The sequence below is a fragment of the Amblyomma mixtum genome, chromosome 5 (genome assembly GCF_055824585.1).
Source record: "Amblyomma mixtum isolate Tamu chromosome 5, ASM5582458v1, whole genome shotgun sequence".
NCBI classification, from domain to species: domain Eukaryota; kingdom Metazoa; phylum Arthropoda; class Arachnida; order Ixodida; family Ixodidae; genus Amblyomma; species Amblyomma mixtum.
In genome coordinates this window covers 22,065,857-22,090,409 of record NC_143016.1, presented here as the reverse complement: position 1 = coordinate 22,090,409, position 24,553 = coordinate 22,065,857, and the positions used below count along the sequence as shown (strand labels likewise).

The window sequence follows — 24,553 nt, the reverse complement described above, 5'->3', positions numbered from 1 at the left end:
TGAAAATACTCGAGTATCGTTACTGCGGTGGCCCATGCTTGTCGCCGTTGTTTTTCGTACAACTTCCCCAGGAATCGGTATAGCATACACAATCGCATATCGTTCTTTCGTGTTCCGTGTGCTGTTGTAGCAGTCCAGGACGAGACAGTACATAGGGCCTACGCTTCGCTTCGCCGCAACAGCTCCTGTAATCGCGAAAATACCGCGTGGCGCAGCTGAGCTCGCCCGTCGCACGTGCACAGCTCCGGCAGCGCCCCGATATGTCACGGTTCGTCGCCAGGGGAGGAATGCGGCGCTGCCACCGTGCGACCAAAGTTGAGCTTCGGTTCCTTCACTAGGCTCAAAAGACGTCCAGTATTTCCCAGGCACTACGACTGAGGCACTGACACCAGCGAAACATTTTCTTTTGCCTCAGTTCCCAAACGACCCTTCTGAAAGTTCAGAGCCCTGCAAAGCCGGAAAAAGGACGGGACACCGCGGTCGGCGTGATGCTGTCCTGCGGTTACCATGGCATATAAAGCCTACAGTACTAAGAAAAACATAGACGCTCGAACTTTTAAAAATATACAAACTGTGGGAAAAGGTGCCGTATGTAGCTACCATCATCATCAGCCTGACTACTCCCACTGCAGGGCGAAGACCTCTCCCATGTCTCTCCAATTAACCCTGTCCTGTGCCAGTAGCGGCCACCGTATACCCGCAAACGTCTTAATCTCATCCGCCCACCTAACTTTCTGCCGTCCCCTGCCACGTTAGCCTTCTCTTGGAATCCACTCCGTTACCCTTAATGTTCTATATCCCCTCTATTTTAACCGGCTTCCCACTGAAATACTGTTATTATACAGTCACCTAAAGAGACCAACTCTAATGTAAAATCCTGACTAATTATTTCTACAACGCTGTAAGTTCTCCATTCAAACGAATGTTAAAAAACATTCTAAAAGTTTCGCTGACATGCCTTGTGAGGCTCGATTGTCTTTAGTTGTGTCCTTTGAACCCGTGTATTATTTTTCAGAGTGCGCAAGTGCGATTGCTGTTCCCAATAAAGTATATTTCTTTGTGTTTTATTTTACTGAGCTTTGGGTTTTATACAATTTTCGTGTTTCCTTATGTTACAAACCATATCAGTTTGTCGCTGCTGAGTGTACACTTCTTATGGTTGCCGCTGCCCGCACACAAGCGCTCTCTGTTTCGCTTCCGCCGGCACACGTTTTTCATGTTTGTTTTGTTTATTGGGGTTTAACGTCCCAAAGCGACTCAGGCTATGAGGGACGCCGTAGTGAAGGGCTCCGGAATTTTCGACCACCTGGGGCTCTTTCATGCGTAATTGTGAGAAATAAACATAAGTCTATGTACGCGAATGTGTATACCGAGCGCTAGTGTATACACGTGTACAATCATGGCTAGCCTCACGCGCTTTCTGACCGCTACCATGCAGTGGATTCATGTTGAAACGGGGAAATGGCGGAGCACGTTAACGAATCCAAGACATGCTGTCATCCAAAGAGCAGGTGAACAAAATTTAAAACCACATCAATTGCTCAGTTTTACGTCTTGTCCGTCTCATTACACCACCTCCGACACGCGTAGACGGTCGCTTCTAGCAAGCTAAGAACAGCGGGGTCAGTGACCTGCACAGGAAGCAACAAAGTAACAAGTAAACTAACGTCAGTCCTTTGCTCTCTCTCTCTCTCTTTGCCGAAGCGTTCCTTTTCCGAGTTAAAAGCACCGCACTGTCATTCCACTCCTTCATGCAGTTTTAAAGAGTTGACTGTAACGCGTGCCGCTGAAAGCTAGTAATGACGCTGCATGCTCCAACAGTGACGTTTGAGTGCTTTGTAGCCAGACTGTATAAAGCGATCGCGATGACTTCTTACAAGAGATAAATGTCATGAACGCGATGCTGACAGCACTATGGAAAGCACTTTTCAGTAACTCTACAGAGCAATGCACACACGCTGTAGACGGGGTTAAGAGGATATCGTTAGCGAATGATAGAATCGCAGCGGTACCACACAATGGGAATTAATGCGGGAGCATGACGACGATCGAGGCATTGACACTGCTTTAGCCGCCGACAGTTCGAACACATTATTGCTGCGAAACATAGCAATTAAATCCAATTAAAGTACTCGGCACTGCTCCAATGATTGAATAAGAAAAGGCAGTCTGAAAAGGAACACAGAAGACACGGCGTAAGATGCCACCGACAATGGCCATTGTGATGTCGGCAACTATTTCAGGCCACACAGATTCTGAAGCTCGCCTGATCTTCATGCACAGAAACGCCACATAAATGTTCGATCAATCCGATCGATCTAACTCTAGCCTCCAAATGTTAATGCGCAAAATGAGGCATCCACACGATGAGCCGGTTCAGCGAACGCGCGATTAAATATCGCGCGGATAGGCACCGATCTTTATTGAAATGAGTCTACGGCGCCCGTGAAAGACCCTCACGTGGCAGAAATGAATCTCAAGCCCTACACCATGGCGCCGGGCGTCAGAGCCCGCCAAATTGACTGGGTACGAAAAAAAAATTGATGAAAAAAAAATCTGCAGAAAGACGCCTGAGGCTACAATTTCTTCCCTACAAATTTCTGTCCATTCGAACTGGCTGGTATGTTTTCGATGCGCACCGAAGAACAGCGCAGCAAGGCGACGCCGAGAGTTCCCATACGACTTGTAAATGCATGCGTGGGAGACGGGGGATGAAAGGCTCGCTGTCAGAACGTTACACCAGAGTGAACTCGGAATGCGATAAGCGCAGAAAAAGAAAAAGGAAGCCCGCGAGGCTTCGCACGCAGCGACCCGCGCGGTGCGGAAACATGATCCGCCAGCCGGTTCCAACTGTTTGCCGCGAGTTACTAGACAGACGAAACAAAAAAAAAAGTAATAAACGACAGCCCGTACGCCGTTCGCAGGAAATGAGAATATCCCTACGCACGCGAAACGCTTCCATGAAGCCGAAAGTTTGAGCGTTGGTTTCAGTCAAGGCTGCGCAACGTAAACAGAGGCGCGCAGAAAATAAACTGGAAAACGCAAAAAGCAGGCGTCCCGTCACGTCTTTGAGATTTTGAACACTTCATGGCTGCTTTCCACGCGCACCAAGTGAGCTAGCCGCGCGCGCCGGCAGTCCTGGCGGCCAATGTCCTTGGCTCCCCGCGTGCAGGTGTTTATACCGGGAGGGCAAGGGATCCCGCGGACATTTGCATCCGCCGGCTGGCGCCGATACACCCACTTAGCAGTGCTCGTAGTACAATGCTCACGACGTGCGGCAAATCGCCCAAAGGCGCGCGTGAGAACGGTCAGTCCTCGAACCTCGCACGCGTAAGATAAGGCTACCGTTCACAAACCGAGGCAGCGATCTGTGTCAATGACATCGACCCGCATATCAATCCGTCCACGGGCCGGCACAGAAACCAAAACAAGCTGCCACGGGCTGCGAGACTGGCCCTTGTTTCTTTTCGGGCCGGGATGTGATGAGCACGGGACGATATTATGCCGCTTCGTTCCGCTGCTTCGGGACACCGCACGCGTGCATATGCATCCGCGGAAAAGCGAACGCGCGGAGCGCGCGATTGCGCACTCTGGCTATGCAAATGACCGCATGCACAGCATTCAGCACAAGGTTACGGGAGCAGGGAACGACACCGAAATAGAAAGGACTAGAGCAGAGCCCTCTAATCACAGTCGCTCAGTAAGTGGCAGCCAGCAGCTAAGAGCGGCGCAGGGCGGAAACAGTATACCTGCGGACGTCTGGCTCGGCTGTTCGTGACGGGCCGCCCCGCCAGGACATCACGATTCTCACGCCAGAGGCAAAGGAACACCGATTTTTACACAAGCGACGGAGTAACAGCAAACGACGCTTCAAATCGACGGAGCACAGCGCGAGCCGCGTCCAACCCGGACGTGGCTCCGCGTGAGGCGATACTGATGGGCCGCTCACAAGGCGGGTCTGTGTCCGTTCCTCAAGTTACAAAAACCACAGCCGAGAAGTTCAATGCCAGTTCGCCAACGTAGCACGGCCTCGAAGTGGCCTACGGCATACAGCTAGTAGCGCAAAGTTGTGCGGCCAACTGAGATGGCCTGTCTATCGAGCGACCATCGCATAACCCAAAAACCTCTGTGCCCCTCTGCTGAGAGCTGTTTTTATTCTTGTTTTTAGCGTCCACGCAACGACGAGCGTAAAAAAAAAGGTAAGAAACGGCGTTGTCGTTGACCCTCAGGTGTGCCGGGAACAGAAAACATCGAACATTTTCTCTCCGAACGGTGCGCAGGCGGCACGCTGAAGCCCTGTGAGAATGACAAGCAGCAAGTCGACCAGAAGCCTGAGGACGTGGATTTCACGCATCTCGCCTGAGGGGGATGTCCTTTGCCAGAGCTCGCATTCCCGGAGGATGGCGATACTGCCAATACGGAAATTCATTCGACTTACCACGAATATGGCGCAGTCCGATGCAAGCCCCGGTTCGAAATCGGCAGTCAGAATCTCCGAGCTCCGTGTTCACCGCTGTTTATGGCATCTGCGGCTCGGTTTTCAAAGCATTCGACCCCCACACCTGTTGCATCTTTCGCGTTCACACGGTTTTCCGCATTGTTCCCCAGTGGGCGCCACATTCTGACCCCCTCACACATATGAAACCCTCTCTCTTTAAGCAGCAGCCCACATATACCAGAGGGCGCTAGTAAGCGCACTTTTCAGTAGACAGTTTTTCTTTTTTTTACGACTGGCTTGTTTTGCCTTACAGTCTTAAACCAGTAAATAAATTGCAGTGTTAATACAAGAGCATTGCTCTGAAAATTAATTAAAGCATAAATAAGATTTATGCATAGCCTCATCCCAAACACTCATTCAGTTATTTATTCACCAACACACTAAATATTGCAGCAATGCAAGAAAACATAATTTTTGTGTAACAGCAGTAAACTATTGACAAAAAGGAATATTTACATTGTGCAGTGTATGTGCAACAATAATTTTGAACGTCTTAAAACTAACAAAACGTTGATGATGATGGTCTTTTAAAAACTTGGCTGGTGGCGCCATTAATACGCTAGTAAGAAAACTAAAGTACAGAGGCGCGCGAGGAGTTTGCAGGGAAGAGCTCTACTTTCGACGGTGGCAACAAAGGGCCGGTATACAAACGTGAAATCGGAGCACAACTTGTCTGGGCTGGGCGGGCCGTGATCTGCGTTTTGACCCGTTCTCACGCGTGAGCAGCTGATAGCCGGAACATGGACGCGGCTGCTGTTCGGCAGTTGAAAATTAAGACGGGGGTTGTAAAACGGTAAGCAGATCCTGTTTCGGCCATCTGATTGTATGTATAGTACTGTCATCGTACTACCTGCTCATTACCGCAATGAATACGTTCGGACGACAGAATCAAGTCTCGTGGTTTTGACGCCTCGCTAAAACGGAAATACCGGGCAAGTTTTGTCCGTTGTACGCGGAAGTGCTTTCACCCTTTTGTGAACGACGCCCACGCTCGCCGGTCGTTTTTTCTGAAATGGACCGACTCTTGCAGAATGACAAAGGAGAAGGCGTCCTACCTTAAGGAGGTCGAAGTTGAGAGGGAGAGGATTGCCAAGATGAAAGAAATGGGCAAGGAAGAATACGATGTGAAGCGGCAGGTGAGCGATAAGTGAACACGCATTTACCGCGCTCACGCGCGCTCCTGTGGTTGTGGCTTGCTTCCGGGCGAACACTGCTGAATGCGACGTTCGCGCGGTTGCTGCCGGTGTTTTCTCACTCCGTGACCCTTACTTTGAGGTTGTGAATGAGAATTTTCTGAATTGGTGTGACGTCGCAGGCTTGTCATTCCATGCCGAATCTAGAGAACACGGGAGGGTTTGAAATTTGTCAGATATGTAAGACAGCACAGCAAGGTGTTAACAGCTGCTGTGTTTGTCGTAGCATAGACAGGCTTGCACCGATCGCTGCTTCCTATTTCGTGACCACGAAACAAATGATTTGCAAATACCATACTCAGCTGTGCAGATGTCACATTTTTTCCTTACTTCAGTCATGCATTTATGCGCAATGTGCGTCATGCTTTAGAAACCTGACGGTGGTGTCAAAGCAGTGGTCTGGTCAGAAATTCGCACCTGCTACAGTTGTCTGAGCACGTGTTCAGATATGAATTACTTAAGCATCTGACGCTTCGCAAGGGCCCCCTTTTTCTGGCGCCTGTTATGCTGCAAAGCTCTGTGTTTATCAAAAACATGACAGAACCTTTACACCCGTTAGCCTCAATACCTTTTTCTTGTGCCTGCCTTGTTACATTGCTGTTCTCACAGGCATCTCTTATCTTTCACAAAATGCAGGTGTGGAAGCCCAATGTCATCTCGTTTCTTGATGGTTCTGCGTGGTAGTAACTGTGGCTGCTGGTATTATTATGCAGTGGTAAAAATAGATTTTGCTCTACAAGCCCCTCTTCTTAAAACCAGTTATTTGTTGGCAAGCCCTGAAGAAAGGTGGAAATGGTCTTAGAAAAGGCTATTATAAAGAAAAAATGTGTTATTAGAAAGTGCATGCAATTGGCCAATGCAAACTGAATTGATGGCAGCGAAATAGAAGGCTACTCCTGCAGGTAGGCCTCAGCTAGCCTGCAGGGCTTCTCTTGATGGTGTGCCTTATCTTATGGCAGTCAAGAATGCCTTTGCATCTGAGAAGAATAATATTGAACGGTCTCTCCCATTTTGTTTGCAATCCTCATGCTGTACTCATTTGATATGTGCTAGAGGAAATGCAAGAAAATGAACCGATTGGGCTAATAATATTTTTGTGTGCAATCCCCATGCAGTCGTGATGCAGGATTGCCCAGTTGGCAACAGCAATTGCATTTGACATATGAAAATTATATTGCCACCCTAAAATGCAGCAAGAGATGTTGTCTGGCTAGTTGGCTTGATACTTGTAATGCCATGAAAGGCTATGCACAAAAAAGACGACACGAAGACAGAAGACACGACAGGACCATCACAGTCCTGTCGTGTGTTGTCGTCCTGTCGTGTCGTATTTTTTTGCGCATAACCTTTCATGGCACTAAAATGCAGCTTTGACTGGTTGCACCACTCTGAAGTGGTCTTCTTTGTTTCTCTTTTTTTATATATATAGTTACTTGCTGATTCTTTAGGGGCACAGCCACCAGGGCATCCTTTGTGGTCACTCTTGTTCACCGATATAAAATCTAGAGCTCGCTTCCTTAAGTGGGTATTTCGGTATTTGTCGTGAGTAAGAATGAAATGGACATTGTTGATGGGCTGCAATATTGGTAAACACTGAAAATGTCATTTTAGAGCAGTCTATTGCCAAAGTTTTATTTTGTGCTGTGTAGTTGGCATTTATGGCATATTGGTACTTGTGACGGAGATGGTACAGTCAGGGACAAAAGTCTCCGGACCACGTGTTCCTCTAACGAAGCCGATAGCTCTGCTATTAGTCGGCGGCTGGAGACTACACTTGTGGAGGTAAAAGTTAAATTTTTGTTCTTTCATCTCCACAAGTGCGGTCTCCAGCCGCTGTCTGATAGTAGAGCTATAAGCTTCGTTTGAGGAACACGTGGTCCGGAGACTTTTGTCCCCGACTGTACATGTTCAGAAAATGTGGAGCTGTGGCCGTATAAACACTTGTCAAAGCCTAGGAATATACACTTCAAAGAAGTCAAACACAAATTGTTTACAGATGCCGAGTGCTTTCGGGATAGGAAAATTGAGTCAGCATTTGATTTCTGGCCAAGCACAATTCTCTAGTCCTTCCACAACACTCTTTCCCCTTGAAATTATCGGCTGTGAAAGGTCGATCTGCTGTACAAAAATTAAACAGCTGGTTTTGCATGTTTTATTTTTCTTGTTGACGGTTGTTGCTTCATATATGGAGTTTGATATAGATTATTCAAATGTTTAAATATTACATTTAAGCAGTTTCCAGTTTGAACGTTGTGTTCTCATCTTAGACTTATTATTGCATGGCATCTGGATTTTTGTGTATTATTAGGGATGGAACTGTTGGTGTCCTCCTGTAAGCACTGTCTAATATTCTTGGCTTGATACCCATTTTCATACAGGAAGAAGTAATCAAGGAAGGCCTTGCCATGATTCCACACACTCATAAAAAGTTGTTGATAGCCTATAATGATCTAAAGGAAGCCCTGGTAAGTAATGGTTGCATGCATCAAACAGTTTCAGCCATTGCTGAACTGAAAAGAAACGTAATACAGAAAGCTTGTGCTGTCCCCCAAGCATTACGTGAATGCTGACACAATACCCTCAAGCCACTCCTGTGCATGCAGTATTGACTTCTTAGTATGCAAAAATGCTTTCCATATATATATTTATTGGAAGTCGTAATGGCATAAATAGATTAGAATATGAGATGTTTGAATTTAAAGAAATGCACGAGCAGAAGTGAGCCATCTTGCAGCACAGGTGTCAGCCGTGACAAAACCTCACACTCACGGCAGATATTCTCTGTTGAGAAATACTGGCATCACTTGAACATCAGTAATAGGACATCAATGCTCTAGTTGGTTACAACTCAAGAATGCAGCAACAAATGTTCCTCAAAGAAGGCAACGGCATTTGACTGATTGTCATGACCTCGCAGTTAACCCCCTTGCACCTGACAGTCACCTCTGATGTCTCAGTATACTCCACGATAGCTTTTCCTGGCAGTGGAGTGGAGTCAGCAGGGTTGAAACATACCCTTTCTTCCTTTGCAGCAGAATGTAGTCCCCACTTGCAGTGATTAGGCTTCTTTTAGAACATAGTATGTTGTTAATCTTCGTTATTTAAAGGTGCACTGAAGAGGAATCTGAACTCGCCTTTTTGCCGCGGGAACTCATTCTACACGTTCCAAGCATTCTTAGTAACTTCGACTTATTGCCCTGTGTGGCCGATTTCTCTAATTAAATCGAATTAACGTCCGGCTCCCCCCTTTATTTTTGAATTCTCCCTCGTACGGTGGGCGGAGTCGACCAACGCGTGGAGTGCCTTTCAGCCAGCTCCGTGGAGGCTTTGCTTTCGCTTTATGTTGTTTTTTAGGTTTCCGTGAATAAATAGTTTCATTCGCTGATAATATAGCCGCAAAATAAGCCCGCAGAAATAAAAATACGCGCGGACTATTTGCTTCTGCAGATTACTACGTATTACTCCGCTGATGGTTGAGCGGCAAGCCGCCATGGGACTGGGTAAAAGGCACTCCGCACGTTGGTCGACTCCGCCCACCGTACGAGGGAGAATTAAAAAAAAAAAAAGGTGGGAGCCGGACATTAATTCGATTTAATTAGGGAAATCGGCCACACAGGTCAATAAATTGAAGTTTCTAAGAATGCTCAGAACGTGTATATTGAGCTCCCACGGCAAAAAGACGAGTTCAGATTCCTCTTCAGTGCACCTTTAAGGCATATTTCTAACAGTAGTGCCAAATTTCAAGTCGAAAGTCAAAGAAAAAATTGGAGAATGCTTAAGCTTTGTCGTTAAGGGTAGAATGCAGTAACGTAATCAGGTCCCATTTACATTGCCTACTCAGTTACCTAATTAGCATAATCATAATTACTCATGTATGCATCATTACATGTCTCTAAGACACTCCACTTAGTCAAAGACCACAGCACCACATTCACTAGGTTCACCATTATTCAGTTTGAAGCAACTAGCCTTCGTGGCCTATGGGTAGCATGCCTGTTCGCAGTCTGAAGGTCTTAGGTTCTATTTTCATCAAAACCCAAGTTAACCCAATTTTCTTTCCAGCTCAATTTTATTGATTCTGTGCTTCTGTCGGGATTTTTCACTCACGGCCAATGGTGACAGTGGCTTCTCTGCAACATCGGACCCTTAATGCTATCGCTTTTAGAAGTCCTTTGATTAGAAAGAATTTGCTAGGCTACAGTCGGACTGCAGTGACTAGGGCACGCTCTTTGGTACAGCCTGCGCATTGGCGACGGTCACAATAGCTCGGGTCGTGATGACCCTATCCCTCCTGGCCCCTCTCGCCCTGCTAGCTACTGTGGTGGAAAGTGCTGCACACTTGGTTTCATGCCTTCGCGCTATTGTTCGCAAGGGGCAGTATGCCAAAATAAGAAGAAAGAAAGGTGGAGGGTTGCTGTACTTCGTCGTGGAGTGACAAGTGTTGAAAGTACAGCTTAAGTGAATGCAGAGGGGAATGCAGGTTCAACAGGAGCAAATTTTGTTAGCTGCTCTCATCCTGTCTGAATTTTTTGACACGGTAGGCCACATCGAGGAGGGCACATAAACTCGCTCAGTTGCTACATTGTGTTGTCATGAACACTCGAGCCAACTGATGCACTTGTACACATAGCAGAGAACCCACAGTCTCGCATGAAAATTGGCAAGCCGTTTCCAGTGACATACTCACTCCGTCCACCATCTTGCATTAGCCGCCGTGGTGGCCCAGCAGTTATGGTGCTCGGCTGCTGATCTGAAAGACGCGGGTTCGATCCCGGCCGCGGCGGCTGAATTTCGATGGAGGAGAAATTCTAGGGGCCCGTGTGCTGTGCGATGTCAGTGCACATTAAAGAACCCCAGGTGGTCGAAATTTCCGGAGCTCTTGCATGTCTGCGTATGTCTTTTAAAAGATGGATATTGGTTAGGTGCATTCAGATGTCGCGCAGCTACCATGTCCGCGGCCACTCAGCCGTGTCGCTCCAGCAGGTCAGGAAGCTCCGCCCCCTGGAAAATTCCAGTGTGCTTCAGCAGCTGGCGATTGGGCTGTGTATGTGGGGCCGGCGGAGGATTGCCGATTTTTCAGCTTGAAAAAAGTGACAAGTGGAGGGAAAGGCACGAAGACGCTGAAATTCAAATTTTGGCTACAGAAAACGTAGCTTCTACAAAATGCATTAAAAATATTCTTGCTAAAGGATATTCGTGAAGTGGCATCCTTTAACATCGCAGGAATACCACAACTTTATTGAGATCCCCTTTAACAACAACTTATTTAATGAAGATATGCTGGTTGGGTGTGCTGGTACAGATTTCCGGAGAGATTGGAATATTCCAGACATCAGGAGCTCTGTTGGAAGAGGTGAACAAACAACATTTTAACGAAATATCAACAACATTTCCTTTGCGGTCCATATCAGGGACGGATTTATAGAAAGGGAAAGAGAGTAAATGTTTTATTTGGGTCGGAAATTTTAGTTGCAGATAGGTGGAGCCCTTAGTCCTGGACCCCTGAGTCTGCTGTGTCAATTTTGGCCTGGTCGATCAGCTTTTGCTGCTCTTTCAGGCTCTAGCTGGACAGCGTTGCCTCCCACTGCTCTGTTGTAGCATTCTGTATTTTGGAAGCTGCCGTTGTATTTTGGCAGTCCTGTGTAGTATGATGTAGAGTCAGTTTGTCCCTGCACCAGGAGCAATATGCTGTGATATTGTGCAGAGCGAACTTTGTTTATAATGTTGAGATTAAGAGTTGTGTTTGCCGGTAATAAACTCCAGTGAACCAACTGTTTTAGACTACAGAAAAGCTTTTTTCTTTTTTGCAGCCGCATTGTTTTCTGTGGTGTTGTCAGTGTGTGCTTCTAGCAAGATTAATTCAAAATACTGATGACGAGGCTGCAGAAAGCTGGAACAGGGTATAGGTAGCTTCCCAGCACTGTTCGCCTTGCAGAAAACAGTGACTTAAGTCTGAGCTTGTGGTGGCAAAGAACAGAGGGAGACGCTATGTATTAAGCGTTCGCGAAGGCACAAGTGCCACAAAGTTCACAGGCTGCTGCGTCGAATAGTGTGCATATTGTAAATACAATTTTCCTGCTATTAATCTGTGCAGATCTTTTTCTTGACAGTGTGCAGTATTGAGGTTCGCTTACTTGTGAAAAAGGTTCAGGTTCTGAGTTCACTTAGCCTATGACCAAAACTGAATTCTCAGTTTGAAAAGCCTGTCATGTCCAGTGTTCTTGCTATGCAATTTACCATCACTCTGTGCAGGAGTTTTCCGTCTGTTCTCAGCTGTTCAGGAAGGAACAACAAAGGCCAACGCTGCCAGCAAGCCCTATGGCACGATCTCGTATGGCTATAATATGCGAGTAGCTCAGCTTTATGGCTATATGATTATAGGATGCTCTGTACACTCAAGTCTAATTCATTTTTTTGGTGATAACAAACCTAAGTGTCATCAGATCCTTACTCGCAAAGGAGTCAAAAATCAGCTTAGTGAGTGCATAAAACATGTGCAGGCCTGCGGCCTGAGGCTTGATTGCTTACTAGCATGCATACATATTTTTAAGCTAATCTGCAGCGCGGCAAATTTGGTATAGCACAGCAAAAGCACCACGGCGCGTTGCTTGCGAGTGGCCGGTCTGCCTGCGGAGGAGGGGTAGGGTGACAGCGCCCCGATCATGCAGCAGTGACAGACAGGAAATGCCTCCAGTGAGCAGACCGCACAGTGCTTGCACCGTCACCGCTCCAGTCCAGTCGTGACTAGGCGCGTTTAGTTACTAGGAGCCTCCATAGAGGGCACCAGCTGCCCCAGCGACAGAATGAAGGTGCTGCCAAACTATTTGACAGAATGCCAGTTATGGACACTATGTGCATGTAGCCTTTTCTTTACTGTTAAGAAAAAGCTACCGCCGAGTGCGCCAAGTGCAGAGAGGTTAACCACAACATGACGCTCCTTTGGTCGGAGGGCCCCCCTGTGAGGTGCATTTGCTGCAGCGTTCTTGAGTTTTATCCAACTATAGATACTGTGTGGAGACAATGTTGATTTAGAATTAATGGTGTATCGTAATCGCCTTTGCTATTCTCTGTTTAAAAAGAGACTTCCTGAGTTTCTCTTCTTTTTTTTTTTTTTGTATAGCAGAATGTGCTTCAAATGATTTGTGCATGGTTGCATTACTGTAGTTATTACCTTGTTTTTGTATAAATAAGGTCATCTTTGTCTCTAGCTTGGGACTTGTTACTGTTTCCAGTTCTCAGGGCCTCAGATTATAAACATTTTTTAGTTCAGTTTACCAATTTGAATCATGTGGCAAGGAGGTGCACACACTTATACAGGGACTGTAAACCCCAAAGTGATGTGTCTGTGCCAAAGAGTCGCACTTCCTTATGCTGAATTCCAATGGCAGATCGAGACCGCTCCGTCGGATCACGTACAGAGCGCGTCGGAGCGCGTAGATTTGCCACCTCCCAGTTTGCGATTGGAATGCCAGTGATCCCTCGGGAGCGCGACGCCAGCGCCGCAGCGGCGACCGCGGAAACTAGGCGCGCCGCCGGAGCGGACGCCCTGCCAGCTTCGTGTCCGAGTGCGACAGGAGTTGCGCGAGGCGCGATCTCCGCGTTGACAGACGCCGTCTCGGCGAAACAAAAAGGAGGTAGTACGAAGGCCGTAATGAAAAAACCAAAACCAAAGCGTATGTACAGGATGGTCCACCCTCCGTGAACACGCGAGTATGCGGCCGCGGTCTTCGGAGAGCCGGTGAGCCTGTCCCTACCGTTCACGAAAGAAGTGGCGGACGACGCGCAGGCAAGTCGCTCGCTGCTCGATTTTCCAGCCTTGCGACTGCGAGACGCAAGCCGCTGAACCAATCAGCGAGACAGTCGAGCTTTCGGCAACGACGCCGCCCGCGGACACGCCGAGCGACGAACTGCGCTGCCCCCCGGCCAACGTTTCTCCCTGGCTGCCGTAGTCGTCGCTAAGCCTAACTGTTTTTCATCGATGCCGCAGCTGAGGGCGCTTCGGAATTGGCCAGCGCTGTAGTAAAGGTGCTACTCGCGTCACCGTTTTACTGTGTTCCTCGTCTCATAATAAAATAAAGACATGATCGATTTCTGCGACGCCTCCAACAGCGGAGCTAGCAGACAGCAGGCCAGCCGCACTGGGCATCAGGAAGAAATTTGCTTGTATCGCAGTTATCACTTCTACCAGCAACTCGGTATTGGCCAACGATCCTCAAAAATGATTCATTTTTCACATTCCTCTACTCCAGGGCTTGTTATGAACGCGAACAAAGAATATTAGCTCATTTTTCTAACGCCGGCGGCAGGCATATACAGGCCGGCAGCTTCACACTCGCTGTCCGTTTCAGACGAATCTTCACTGCTGGACTCTGAGCTTTCAGTGCCCGAGTCGGAACTGTCACTTCCATGAAGCAAAATTAGTGCCGCACGGCTCGAAGCAAGATCATTGCCGTCCACTGTTGAGTGGAAAGTGCCCGTCTGTCCCGGCTCGCCCGGCTCACCACGTAGCGACGACAGGAACGAAGCGGCTGCTGCCGGTCGCGACAGGAAGTAGACGCGGCGGAAAAGAAAACGTCACGCGAGGTTCCGGTCAAATCCGCCGATTTCGGCAGATCAAGGATCGCTGCTCCACGGAGCGATCCGGGATTTACGCCTGATCCCGATCTGCCATTGGAACATACAACTCGCGCTCCCATTTTACCATTGGAATACGACTGATCCAAACCGAGCAGAAAAACTTGATCCCGATCTGCCATTGGAATTCACCATTAGACTTGTTGGTTTCACAACTTTGTAACTTTGTATTTCTTGCCACACACCTAGGCGCTGATAGAGAGAAATGGAAGATGAACACAGCTTTGTGTTTGTCTTGCGTTTGTCTTTGTGTTTGCTGTGTATATCCATGCCTTGGTGGTGCGGTGTAATGTCATGTAAGCAATTTCACTGAAATACGAGCTTTGTTAAGAGAAGAAACACAACAAACATCAAGTACCTGTGGTGAATCACGATACACTTCTCCGTGCAACTGGGAGTGGAAGATTTTGAAACAAACAAGCAAGCACCTTGTAAATTGGTTGCCAAGGTACTGCTCGGCTTAGAGTGGTTCGTTCTGAGATAATGTTTAAATGGTGAACTGTAAAAAAAAGAAAATCATGAAAATGACAGGGGGAAAAAAAAAAGCAGTGGTCACAAAAGCAGCAAGCCTGGAGCATGGAGCATAAAATCGTGACGCAAGATAAAAATCTATTTTCACCTCGGTCAAATATTTAGGGGAATCCCCCTAGACATCTTCATGTTATCCAGCTAAATAAACAGCTTCCTCTGCCAAGTAACTGGGAAGGTACTGCAATAAAGAAATTGAGTTTAAACGTATTACACATGGCAGGCGAAGTGGCTGTTGTTTTTAATTCATATTTGTACGTCCAGCCTAACATTCTACTTGTTTATTTGTTTTCATAGGAGAATTCTCAAGACCTTTCGGAAAGTGAAGAATACCTTGCTGCCAAAGAAGCACTGGAACAGGCACAGCTGGCATTAGAATCTCCTTAATTTATCAGTTTTGCATAGTTTGTAAAATATAAAAAAAGGCCACCCACAGTTCCTGCTTTTGCCTTTTGTCTTTTTTAAGAAGCCTTTTCTACACCTGCCTAAATAATATTCAGAATGCTCAGGGTGGAGCGTTACTGTGTCCTCTATATCCGCCTTTTTTATTTTTATTTTTTATCTCAGCTGCACTATGTCAAAAGGTGGACTCTCAGTGCAGGAGTAATTTCTTGGAACATGTTACTAGTTAGCTAAAATTGTTGAGAAATTTTTACAGCTAAAGCTGATAACCGTGGTGATTGCACTGCTTACACAAGCTTGTCAAAAAGAAAACGTTGCAAATGCTGGAAAAATAAACTATATTGAAAAAGCACATTCCAAGGCTGATTTCCCCCATTGCACATTTTTGCTGATAAAAAACAAATTGAATATCCTGAGGCTGGTGCAGCAGATGCTATGGGAACACCACATGCGGCACAGTGAAAAAAATTACCATCTTAAAGTGCATACTTTCTAGAATTCATCAGAAGGGTCATTCTTGTTGGGAAGACGGGGAGGGTTATGTGTAACAGTATGTATCTTAGGCCCACTGTTTACTTTGGGTAAGGGGAGTGGCAGAGACTGGGAGAAAGAAGGCGCAAAATGGTATCATAATGACATGCACTGCTCACAATGTTTAGGGCATTGTGCACTGGTCCTCTCATGCGCAAGCTAGCTCAAGAGGCTCAACAGCATCACTATGTGCCTCAGTGGCATATCAAGGCTAGTCTCGCACAGAGTACTTGAAGTGCACATTGCACACCTGTTTCAAAGATTTGCATCCAGGCCAGTCCTCCACAAGCACCAAAGTAGAGCTTTCACTCTGCGCTATCCTTTGCTGATTTCAGTCATTTCTGTCCAGGTACCAGAGAGAGCCTTATATGGGGACAGGTGTCCAATCTTTTGGCAATACTAACTTCAAGCACACTTCTCATTTGCTTACTGAGAGCACTTGCAAATGATGTATTCTCTGGTATATTGTAAAGAATGGAGTAGCCTTTGAGAATATGTCTGACATTTTGGTAATATGTTTTTATTCAAACTGTTATGTTTTACTTAAATAGGCTCATCTTGGTTAGACTTGGACCTGCACTTGGTACCCACCTGGTAGCATATTTTCATTTCAAAGCATCTTTCACATAGTTCTCGTGGATTATTTAAAATTTCTAATTGTGGTGTTCAGTTTCTGCAAAGCATTGGCTGTGTGAGCTTTTCTACAACCGTTCAGGTTGATTGTGCAGACAGTTATTCTGAGGAGGTCTGTATACCCGAGCGGATTTACCGTGTACCATTTTGCAGTAAATGCACTTAAATTAGTGGCTTTAGTTTTGAGTCACTATGGGTCTGCATAGGGTTCTAATTATTCACCTAGAATTGTCAACACCTGTGGCGCAGAGTTGCACAATTGATTCAGAATCAGAATATGACATGGTTACTTTGCAACCTGTGCAGTAAAAGACTGACTTCACTGAAGTTCTGCACAAGATGCACAAAATGTGAAGTGTTCCTGGGATTGGCTAAATGGTTTGCCATGCTTCAAAATAACTGAAGCATGCCTCCTCTTCACAAGATCAAAATAAATGAATGAGCAATATACTGATTAGTGATTATGCAAAGATAGCTTTGCTTCACTTCATTTGTGGCCTGGTGCCGGAAATACGAGGCATGTGCTGCTCTGCTTATTTCGGGGAACTGCTGCTCCCCTCTGCATATGCAAAGCTCGTAGACACACTAAGACAGTGCACATTCATTCATATGGAATATCCTGCATTCTGTACTACTATCATAGAAAAGTGTGAATATGCAGACCCATGTCAGCCTTTGACAGGAAGGCTCTAAGAAGCATATGCTATGCATACTTGACTTATTTGGATGGCTTAATTTCGCCAGAATATATTATGCACTAATGTCAAGTTAACAGGCAGTACACGTTTTCTTTCCTTGAGCATGCACAGAATGACATTTATTCAATGCACTAAGCATGTGCCATAGCAAGTGAAGAAATGGAGCAAGGACTGTGAGACACTGATAGGCAATGAAAGCTAAAGCCTCAGTTCTGCGATGTGGGTGAACATGCACTTGGTTCAAAATGGCAGGGCCTATGACGGGCTAGCCGTGGTGCATTTATGTCCAGCTGCGACGAACACTGACTCAACACCACTGTGTAGTGAGAGGGGGGCAGGCTAGTCGAGCTTGAATACATTCTGGAACTCATGGTAAATAGTCTGAACGAGAACGTTCGGTGGACCGCAATCTCCGCGGTAGTCGTCGCTAGACACATCCCAGACCATGACGCCCGCCAGCGACCGGTTGCGCACGTACTCTGCCTTAGCCATGAGGCTCTGCGGGTCTTCGTAAGCAACCCACTGGTCGTCGGAGTATGCGTACGGGCACTCGGCACCGGCTTCCCATACTCGCGTCCAGTTCTCGAAGACAAGGTGCCGGCAGATCTCGAAGTAGCTGAGCACCCCCGGACACCTCGTGAAGAGGCCCGGGATGCCCTCGGGTCGCCCTGCGAGCAGCATGGAGCCCGGCTTGTGGTCGGACTTCTCATCCAGCGTATACGAGATCCCGTCCAGGGACACGCTGACCACCATCTTGTGCACTGGAACGCCGCTGGCCAACGCCCGCTGTATGGCGGTCTCGAAGTCTGCTGTCACGTTCTGAGGCGCCGCCCGGTGTCGCATAGGGCTTGGGAACTCGGCGAAGACGTCGCCGCGGAACCCGTGTGCCACGACGACGGCGTAGTCTACGTACGAGCATATCTTGCCGCCCAGCAGCGGCTGGTTGAATACCTCCGTCTCTGGCTCGAAGACGACAACCAGCGTGAGGCCGTGGCGCTCGAAGTGTACCCAGAGCTTCTGCAGCAGCACGATGAGACCGCGCCGGTCCTGGTCGGCAGGTCCGCCGCTGAACATGCGGTGAATGACGAGGCCGTCGAAGCCGTTGCCCAGCGTCCAGCGGAGCACGGCGCTGCAGAACTGCACAGTCGCGTGCATGGATTCGGCAGCGTATCGGAACAGGCCGTTGTTCACCTCGTACTCTCCGACGGACACGAGGATCTTGAGAGCGGGCCGTTCCTTCTTTATCCGCACCATCTCTCGGTACAGGCTGGGATGGGTGATCTTGTGTGTGTAGTCGAAGTGGAGCATGTCATCGGACCAGTCGGCGGCGCCGGACAGCGGGAAGACAACGTGTGAGCACAAGTTTGAGGGCACCTGCGCACCAGACAGTGGTGTAATTAGCAGGAGGGAGCGAGGGAGAGCCACGAGGCAAGCGCCCGTCCTGCTCTCACCATATCTTGCTCAGACACCCATATGTTCTCATTACCCGCTTCAGACCCGCAAGTTTTTAGCGAGGTAGCGTTAACTGGGCTCCCATTCTGCAGAAAATCCAGAGTCGTCGTCGTCATCAGTATTGTGAGCGAAAAGTCCCCGGAGAAGCAACCTTGGTCACGTGACCTTATGGCGTCGTCACAACTTGCCCACCGTGGCAGGTGGCAGTAAGAGGCTGATCGGGAAGAGCAACCTGGGTACCACAAGCCCCACCGGTAGCAGCAACTGCCATCGCAGGGGAATGGAGCATCGCTTAACCTCAGGAGCAATTAATGATCGGTCGCGAGCGGTTTAAGTTGTACAAGTCCCACATGTGGCAGCGCCTGCCATCACAGGGCAGTGGCGCATCGCTTAACCACTGCCCCACGGGTGGTATGAGGACTCCCAGATATCTGTGAATGTAAAGTCGAGTGAACAATTCCGCATATACAGGCATATAAATTTTTTAATGCCGTGTTCATACCTTTTTGATGTACGCATTTTGCTTAATTAATGATATGTATATGATGACGAATCGAAATGAAAGGATTGTTACAAGTAAATTTGTTAACTCAGCTTTTAGTTATCACAGGCTCGTGGTTGCAGTTAGGTTTGTAGCTGACCGGTGGTGATAGCCACGCCAGTTTTCATAATTTCAAAAGTGCGATGCGTTCGGCGCTGAGGCGTCGTAAACTTCCTAAACTTGAATATTCATGCTCAATCTGAGACCCCCAACAAATTAACCTAGCCAAAACCCTTGAGTACGTCCAGAGCCGCGCGATAAGATTCGTATATTCTGATTACTCATATCATACGAGCGTAACAGCATTGAATCCCGTCGAAAAATAGCCAGACTCTGCCTTTTCCACAAGTTTTATCATTCGCATTTCAGCCAATCCGTTATCACCCCTGCATACCGCCTTTCACTTCGCATCAGTCATCCGAAAGCTGTTCGTACACCTCGAGCATCTACTGCGCACCTGAAATCATTCTTCGCCCAGACCGCAAGAGACTGGAACGACCTCCCCGCTGAAGCTTTCATCCATCCTGGCCTGAATACTTCAAATCATTCATCACTGACTTTTTTTCAATGATATGTATGCCCACCCCTTATGTAATGCCCCTAGTGGGCCTTTGAGGTACTAATAAATAAATAAATAAATCCTGGCCATTCGAAATCATTCGAAAATCGCGCGGCTTTGGAGTGCGTGTATTCACACCCACAAGTACACGGTGTCACTCGGCGACGCCCGTGTTTCGAGGCCTTCTCGGTCCCGCCCGAGCTGTGGAGGGAGGGGAGAGCAGCAAGCAGTGGCCCAAGCGGGAATGAGGCGGTGGATGTGACATATAAGCCAAGTAGTTTGGTTTGGTTTGGTTTATGGGGTTTAACGTCCCAAAGCGACTAAGGCTATGAGAGACGCCGTAGTGGAGGGCTCCGGAAATTTCGACCACCTGGGGTTCTTTAAAGTGCACCGACATCGCACAGTACACGGGCCTCTAGAATTTCTCCTCCAAAGAAATTCAACCGCCGCGGCCGGAATCGAACCCAAGTAGACAAACTTCATAAGCACTTCTTGCACTGTTCTGAGGTAAGTTCAACATGGATTCCGGGCCCGGTGCATATTCAGTGCCGCCGACAAATGAAGCTGAGTGGCGACGAATGAACGCCCGGCGTGCGGGGTAGAGGGCTCCGGACTAATTTCGTACGCGTGGCTTTCTTGAAAGTCGAAACTGCGGTATACGGGGAGGGGGGGGGGGGGGTGATTTTGCGTTTAATCGCCGTCGAAATGCGTTCGCAGATGTCCGGTTCGAACCTGCGACCTCGTGCTCAGTACCAGGAAAAGCCACCGCGGCGGATGACCGCACAGTTAAGCTTTCATACCTGTTCAAAAGTGTACGTCATGGGTGCTGGCCGCTGGAAGCTCGACGAATTGACCATGCACATAACCAAGGGTTTGTCCGGTCCTTCGTACGCCTGCCGGCCCATGCGGGTTTTTGGGCGCATGTCCACCTGCGTATCGCGAAAGACGCTCTCAACGCCAAAGAACCAATCAGCTGATCGGAAACTAGTAGTTGCCAGCACTGCAGATTCAGTAACTATTCACTATTCATTAGTGTTCATTAGTGTAACTGGCTTCTGATGACTCAGAATGAGGTTTCAGCCTTTCACGTTGCTGTGTATTCGGGCACACTTGCTTGTATTAGTATTATCCTTGGTACTGTGCGAAAACAACGACATGTAGTTTTCATCTAGCTTCAGGCTTGCGTAATTACGTGACGATCCTGTTCGGCCAGCAACAGTGGCGCCAGCCCGACGATTTACCTGTGGGAGTGCGTCGGACTGCAGCAAATATCTAGACCTCGATATGAGCACCAACAGTACTGCCCCGGGCCATCACTCGCGCCAGGGCACGGAGAGGGGCACGCTCCTACCCCTGTGGGCTCTTGCGCGCACCGCCAACGTAGACAGCCGAACGTGATCTCTCCTCCCCTACTCGCCTTCTCTAAACTAGGCTCCCGAGCCGTCCTCATACCAAAAACGGGACTCGGTCGATAAATCTAACTGTTCCTATATACCTGCCCAGCTGTCCGCCCTGCGACACGACCAGACGCCAGCTTGCGCAAGCAACGCCTCGCTGAGGTCTCGCAGGCGCTCCGCGCAGGGTCGCCGTTACGAGAGGGCTGGCGCGCAGGCGAGAGAGAGAGGCAGTGGAGGGGCGCGCGTACGTACCTGGTAGGTCTTTTCGCGGCGCATTGTGGTGAGGAGGATGCCAGGAAGAACGAAGATGAAGACGACAACGAAGATGAGGCAAGCACTGGCGGTATGCACCAGTGCGCTGTTGATGAACGGGTCGCCGAGGTCCACTGCCTGCTGGCTGCCGCGCAGCCCCACCAACGTTGTCTCTTCGTTTTCCATGGCGTCTTAGGCCTCACCGGCACCGCATAAGCCTGTTCCAGGGACTGGCCATCTTGCGAGCGACCTCCGAACGCGGCGATGATGACGCTCCTCTGTCCGCCCCATGCACGAGCAGCGGCTGCACGGGCAGCGGCTGCACGAGCCCAGGGGAAGCGATCGGATTGGCTTATTGGGATCGGCGATGCACCAACTGGCGCAATGCAGGTGCAGGACACGAGGCGCGAGGAGCAGCACGACAGTGCAGCCTTTTCCCGTCGTCTTCCTCTTCCTTGGAGGTCCCCGTTCAGCGGCAATCCCGGCGTCGGCGGTCTGTCGAGAAAAGCAGGTGGCCCACCTGCCGCCTTGATCACGTGGCCTGTGACGTCATCATGACCTGCCCACCGTGGCAGGTGGCAAACTGCCCATCGGATTGTGATCAAACTGCACACGTCTCACAAGCCCCACCGCTAGCTGTGCTTGAAAGTCACTAGCTGGTGTAGTGGCGCATCGCTTAACCGCGCTGCAGCACTGCGATCCATGTAAAGACTTAATTGTGACGTTGACAACAATTAACACCATTAACGTGTATAGGCTAGTTGGCTTTTGTTCATTCTTGATTTTAAAGTCGTCGAAAAACAGGACGAAACACAAAGGAATACGACAGGACAGGCGCTCCGTCCTGTCGTCTTCCTTCGTACTCTGTACTGTTTTCTTTGTTTTTTTTTGCACCTTTAAATCCATTAACTTAGCTTCGTTGCACCCAATTCAAGTTTTCCCAGTATTGCTATGGATGGGCCTCATTCGAGGCTGTCGCCTCAATTTTGTCTCGTATAGGCCGCAGAAAAGCCCGATTTATCTTCACACATAGCAGTGTAGTATACTGTATATATATCTATCAGACTTTTATTACGTACTAAACAGTTTGTTCGTGTCTTCCACGGTACACGTGGTCAATTTGTTCGCAGCGGAGTGGGAGCTGCAGCGCGAGGCAACTGCTTCCACAAGTGGGCTTTCTCACGCTGACAACCATGGAGAGACAAATCGCAACAAGTGGCTCTCACGTCGGGGGCCAGGTATAATCGCCCCACCTGGGGGCCAAGCCGTCCCGCTATGCCTGACTAATTCCAATTATGGCAGTAAAGTTTATTCATTCACTCTCATGCGATCACCTGAATCGCACAGCTGGAAGCCATCATCTCGCCTTCGCAGCTTTCGACTGTCCACAAATAGCGAGGCAGAGTATAGCCACGGTTTAGCGGTACATGAAACCCTTACGATCTACCACGGTCAGGCTAGAGCAGTCCGGTCGTGGTTGCACCAGTACAGAATAGCATTTTTACCTCGTCGCTTCCATATGCACGCAAGGAAATGTCACACCAATCAGACCTCACGCAACCAATGTTGGGACAGGTTCCTCGTCGTGGCTCCGTGTTCCCGAAATGCTCGTAACACTGCCACATAAAGTAGCGCTGCATGTTCCGCTGCCTCCACAGTTTTTATATCAGCTTGCTGCATACGTGCTTCTGTGTTTGCAAGACGACTGTGTGTGCGACGCGTCGATTTTACTTGAGAGACGAGTGCCAGCCAGCATGTGCGTGGACATATAAATTGCATGGGGGTCACCCCATGCAACTCGGTGTATGATGGCATTGCCTTCCAATCGCCTTCTACCCCTCCCTTTACTATCTCTTTCCCCCACGTGTGAAGTAGGCCTCGATTACCTTATAGACGGCTGATGTATCCACCCTTTCCTTTCTTTTCCTGCCCATCCCTCCTCATTTTGACGTCCGCAACCCCAGCTTCATCCTTACGCTCCTTAATAACGACTCTGTAGTCGCGGATACAACTCAAGAATGGAGCGGCTTTTCCCCGTCAAAGGGCCCCCCTTCCAGGCAATGGATTCGGCCGATTCTCATGAGCCTGATAACGTGGCAATGCAGGGAGTGGCAGAATAAAGGGGATGGTCCCCTCCCTGCATTGTCACGCTAGTAGGTCCACGAGAATCGGCCGACGCCATTGGCTGGAAGGGGGCGCTTTGTCGGGGAAAAGACGCTTCACTCTATAGTCGGACACAACTCAAGGAGGAAGCTTCAAACACCCCTCAAAGAAGGACCTCCAGCCATTGACATCAACCGATTGCCATGACGTCGCAGTTAATCCCATTTCACGGAGGCATCTGCCATTAACCTGCGATATCATGCAAAGAGATTCAACTCGACGTCATGACAAACGGTCGAAAGCACTGGCTGGAGGTCGACCTTTGAGGACCATTTGCCGTTTCGTTTTGGAGTAGCGCCCCCCAACGAAATCAGACTACATATTTATCTCCGACGGCATAGGGCCCAAGGATAAGCAACATTTCTAAAACGGAGCGAACAGGACACGGACGAAGAAGGAAGCAAACGTACAACACCGTGGCCTAATTCGGTTAGGCATTAATAGCGCTCCATACCTCGTAAGAAAGCGATCCGCTTCCTAGGCTTCCTCCTTAACCAGATAAGCGACGCCAAGGAATGTCGGTACTGAACTATCACACAGATAATCAAAATTCACCAAATGCTGTACACGAGTGTCCAAAAGGAACTGCAGCCTGAAAGAGCACGTACCAACCAAGAAAAGTAGTCGAAGCACAGGTAAACCCAAGAGTGATGTACCAGCTTCCGTACATAACACTTACCCTCACGCAAAAAAAGAAAGCAGCCAGAAACCGCACTTCGTAAGTGCACCAGACTCATTTTACGAGTACCGCGTTTCGCAGCCAATCATTTGGACGCGACAGGCACTTACAACATATTCGAAGACGGGATCGAAATGCACAAACATGCCCAGCTTCAACGACTCTAAACCTGTAAGCAGGGACGGGCATACTTCGACACCAAGGGTACGACATAACACACCTCCCTGCCATTCCTCCACCCTCCGCCTTATGGGACACATTAGCTGCAGGTCCTCCCTGCAGACAAACAAAGAGTGCAGGCATGAGCAGGCGCCCTACATGGCAGCACAATATGAACACTCCATTACTACAACTTGCGATACGGACGCTATGTATCGAACAGCCAGGTGGTCG

General features: G+C 48.6%; 3 protein-coding genes across 4 annotated transcripts in view; 1 reads left to right on the top strand and 2 right to left on the bottom strand.

The window, feature by feature from the left end:
- Positions 1-4,596, bottom strand: part of LOC149341525 (uncharacterized) — a 99,090-nt gene extending 94,494 nt beyond the window's left edge. Inside the window, exon 1 of the mRNA XM_089543625.1 lies at positions 4,439-4,596. The gene's annotated coding sequence lies outside the window, so the exon portion shown is untranslated. The remainder of the gene's footprint in view (positions 1-4,438) is intronic.
- Positions 4,597-5,079: 483 nt separating this feature from the next.
- Positions 5,080-15,609, top strand: LOC149341524 (tubulin-specific chaperone A-like). Of its 2 annotated transcripts, none has more exons than XM_089543616.1 (4): positions 5,080-5,291; positions 5,529-5,634; positions 8,070-8,156; positions 15,151-15,609. In XM_089543616.1, exons 1-4 carry the CDS (start codon positions 5,239-5,241, stop codon positions 15,238-15,240), a joined length of 336 nt encoding a protein of 111 aa, XP_089399742.1. In that variant the 5' UTR covers positions 5,080-5,238; the 3' UTR covers positions 15,241-15,609. The 2 variants fall into 2 exon arrangements, with proteins under 2 accessions (XP_089399742.1, XP_089399743.1); XM_089543617.1 differs by having other exon boundaries at positions 5,291-5,430.
- Positions 15,610-17,276: 1,667 nt separating this feature from the next.
- Positions 17,277-21,816, bottom strand: LOC149341523 (chitinase-3-like protein 1). Its single transcript, XM_089541984.1, has 3 exons — positions 21,319-21,816; positions 20,470-20,598; positions 17,277-18,491 (listed from the first exon to the last, which is right to left on the bottom strand). The coding sequence occupies exons 1-3, from the start codon at positions 21,502-21,504 to the stop codon at positions 17,457-17,459; spliced, it is 1,350 nt and encodes a 449-aa protein (XP_089398110.1). The 5' UTR covers positions 21,505-21,816; the 3' UTR covers positions 17,277-17,456.
- Between the last annotated feature and the right edge of the window lie 2,737 nt (positions 21,817-24,553).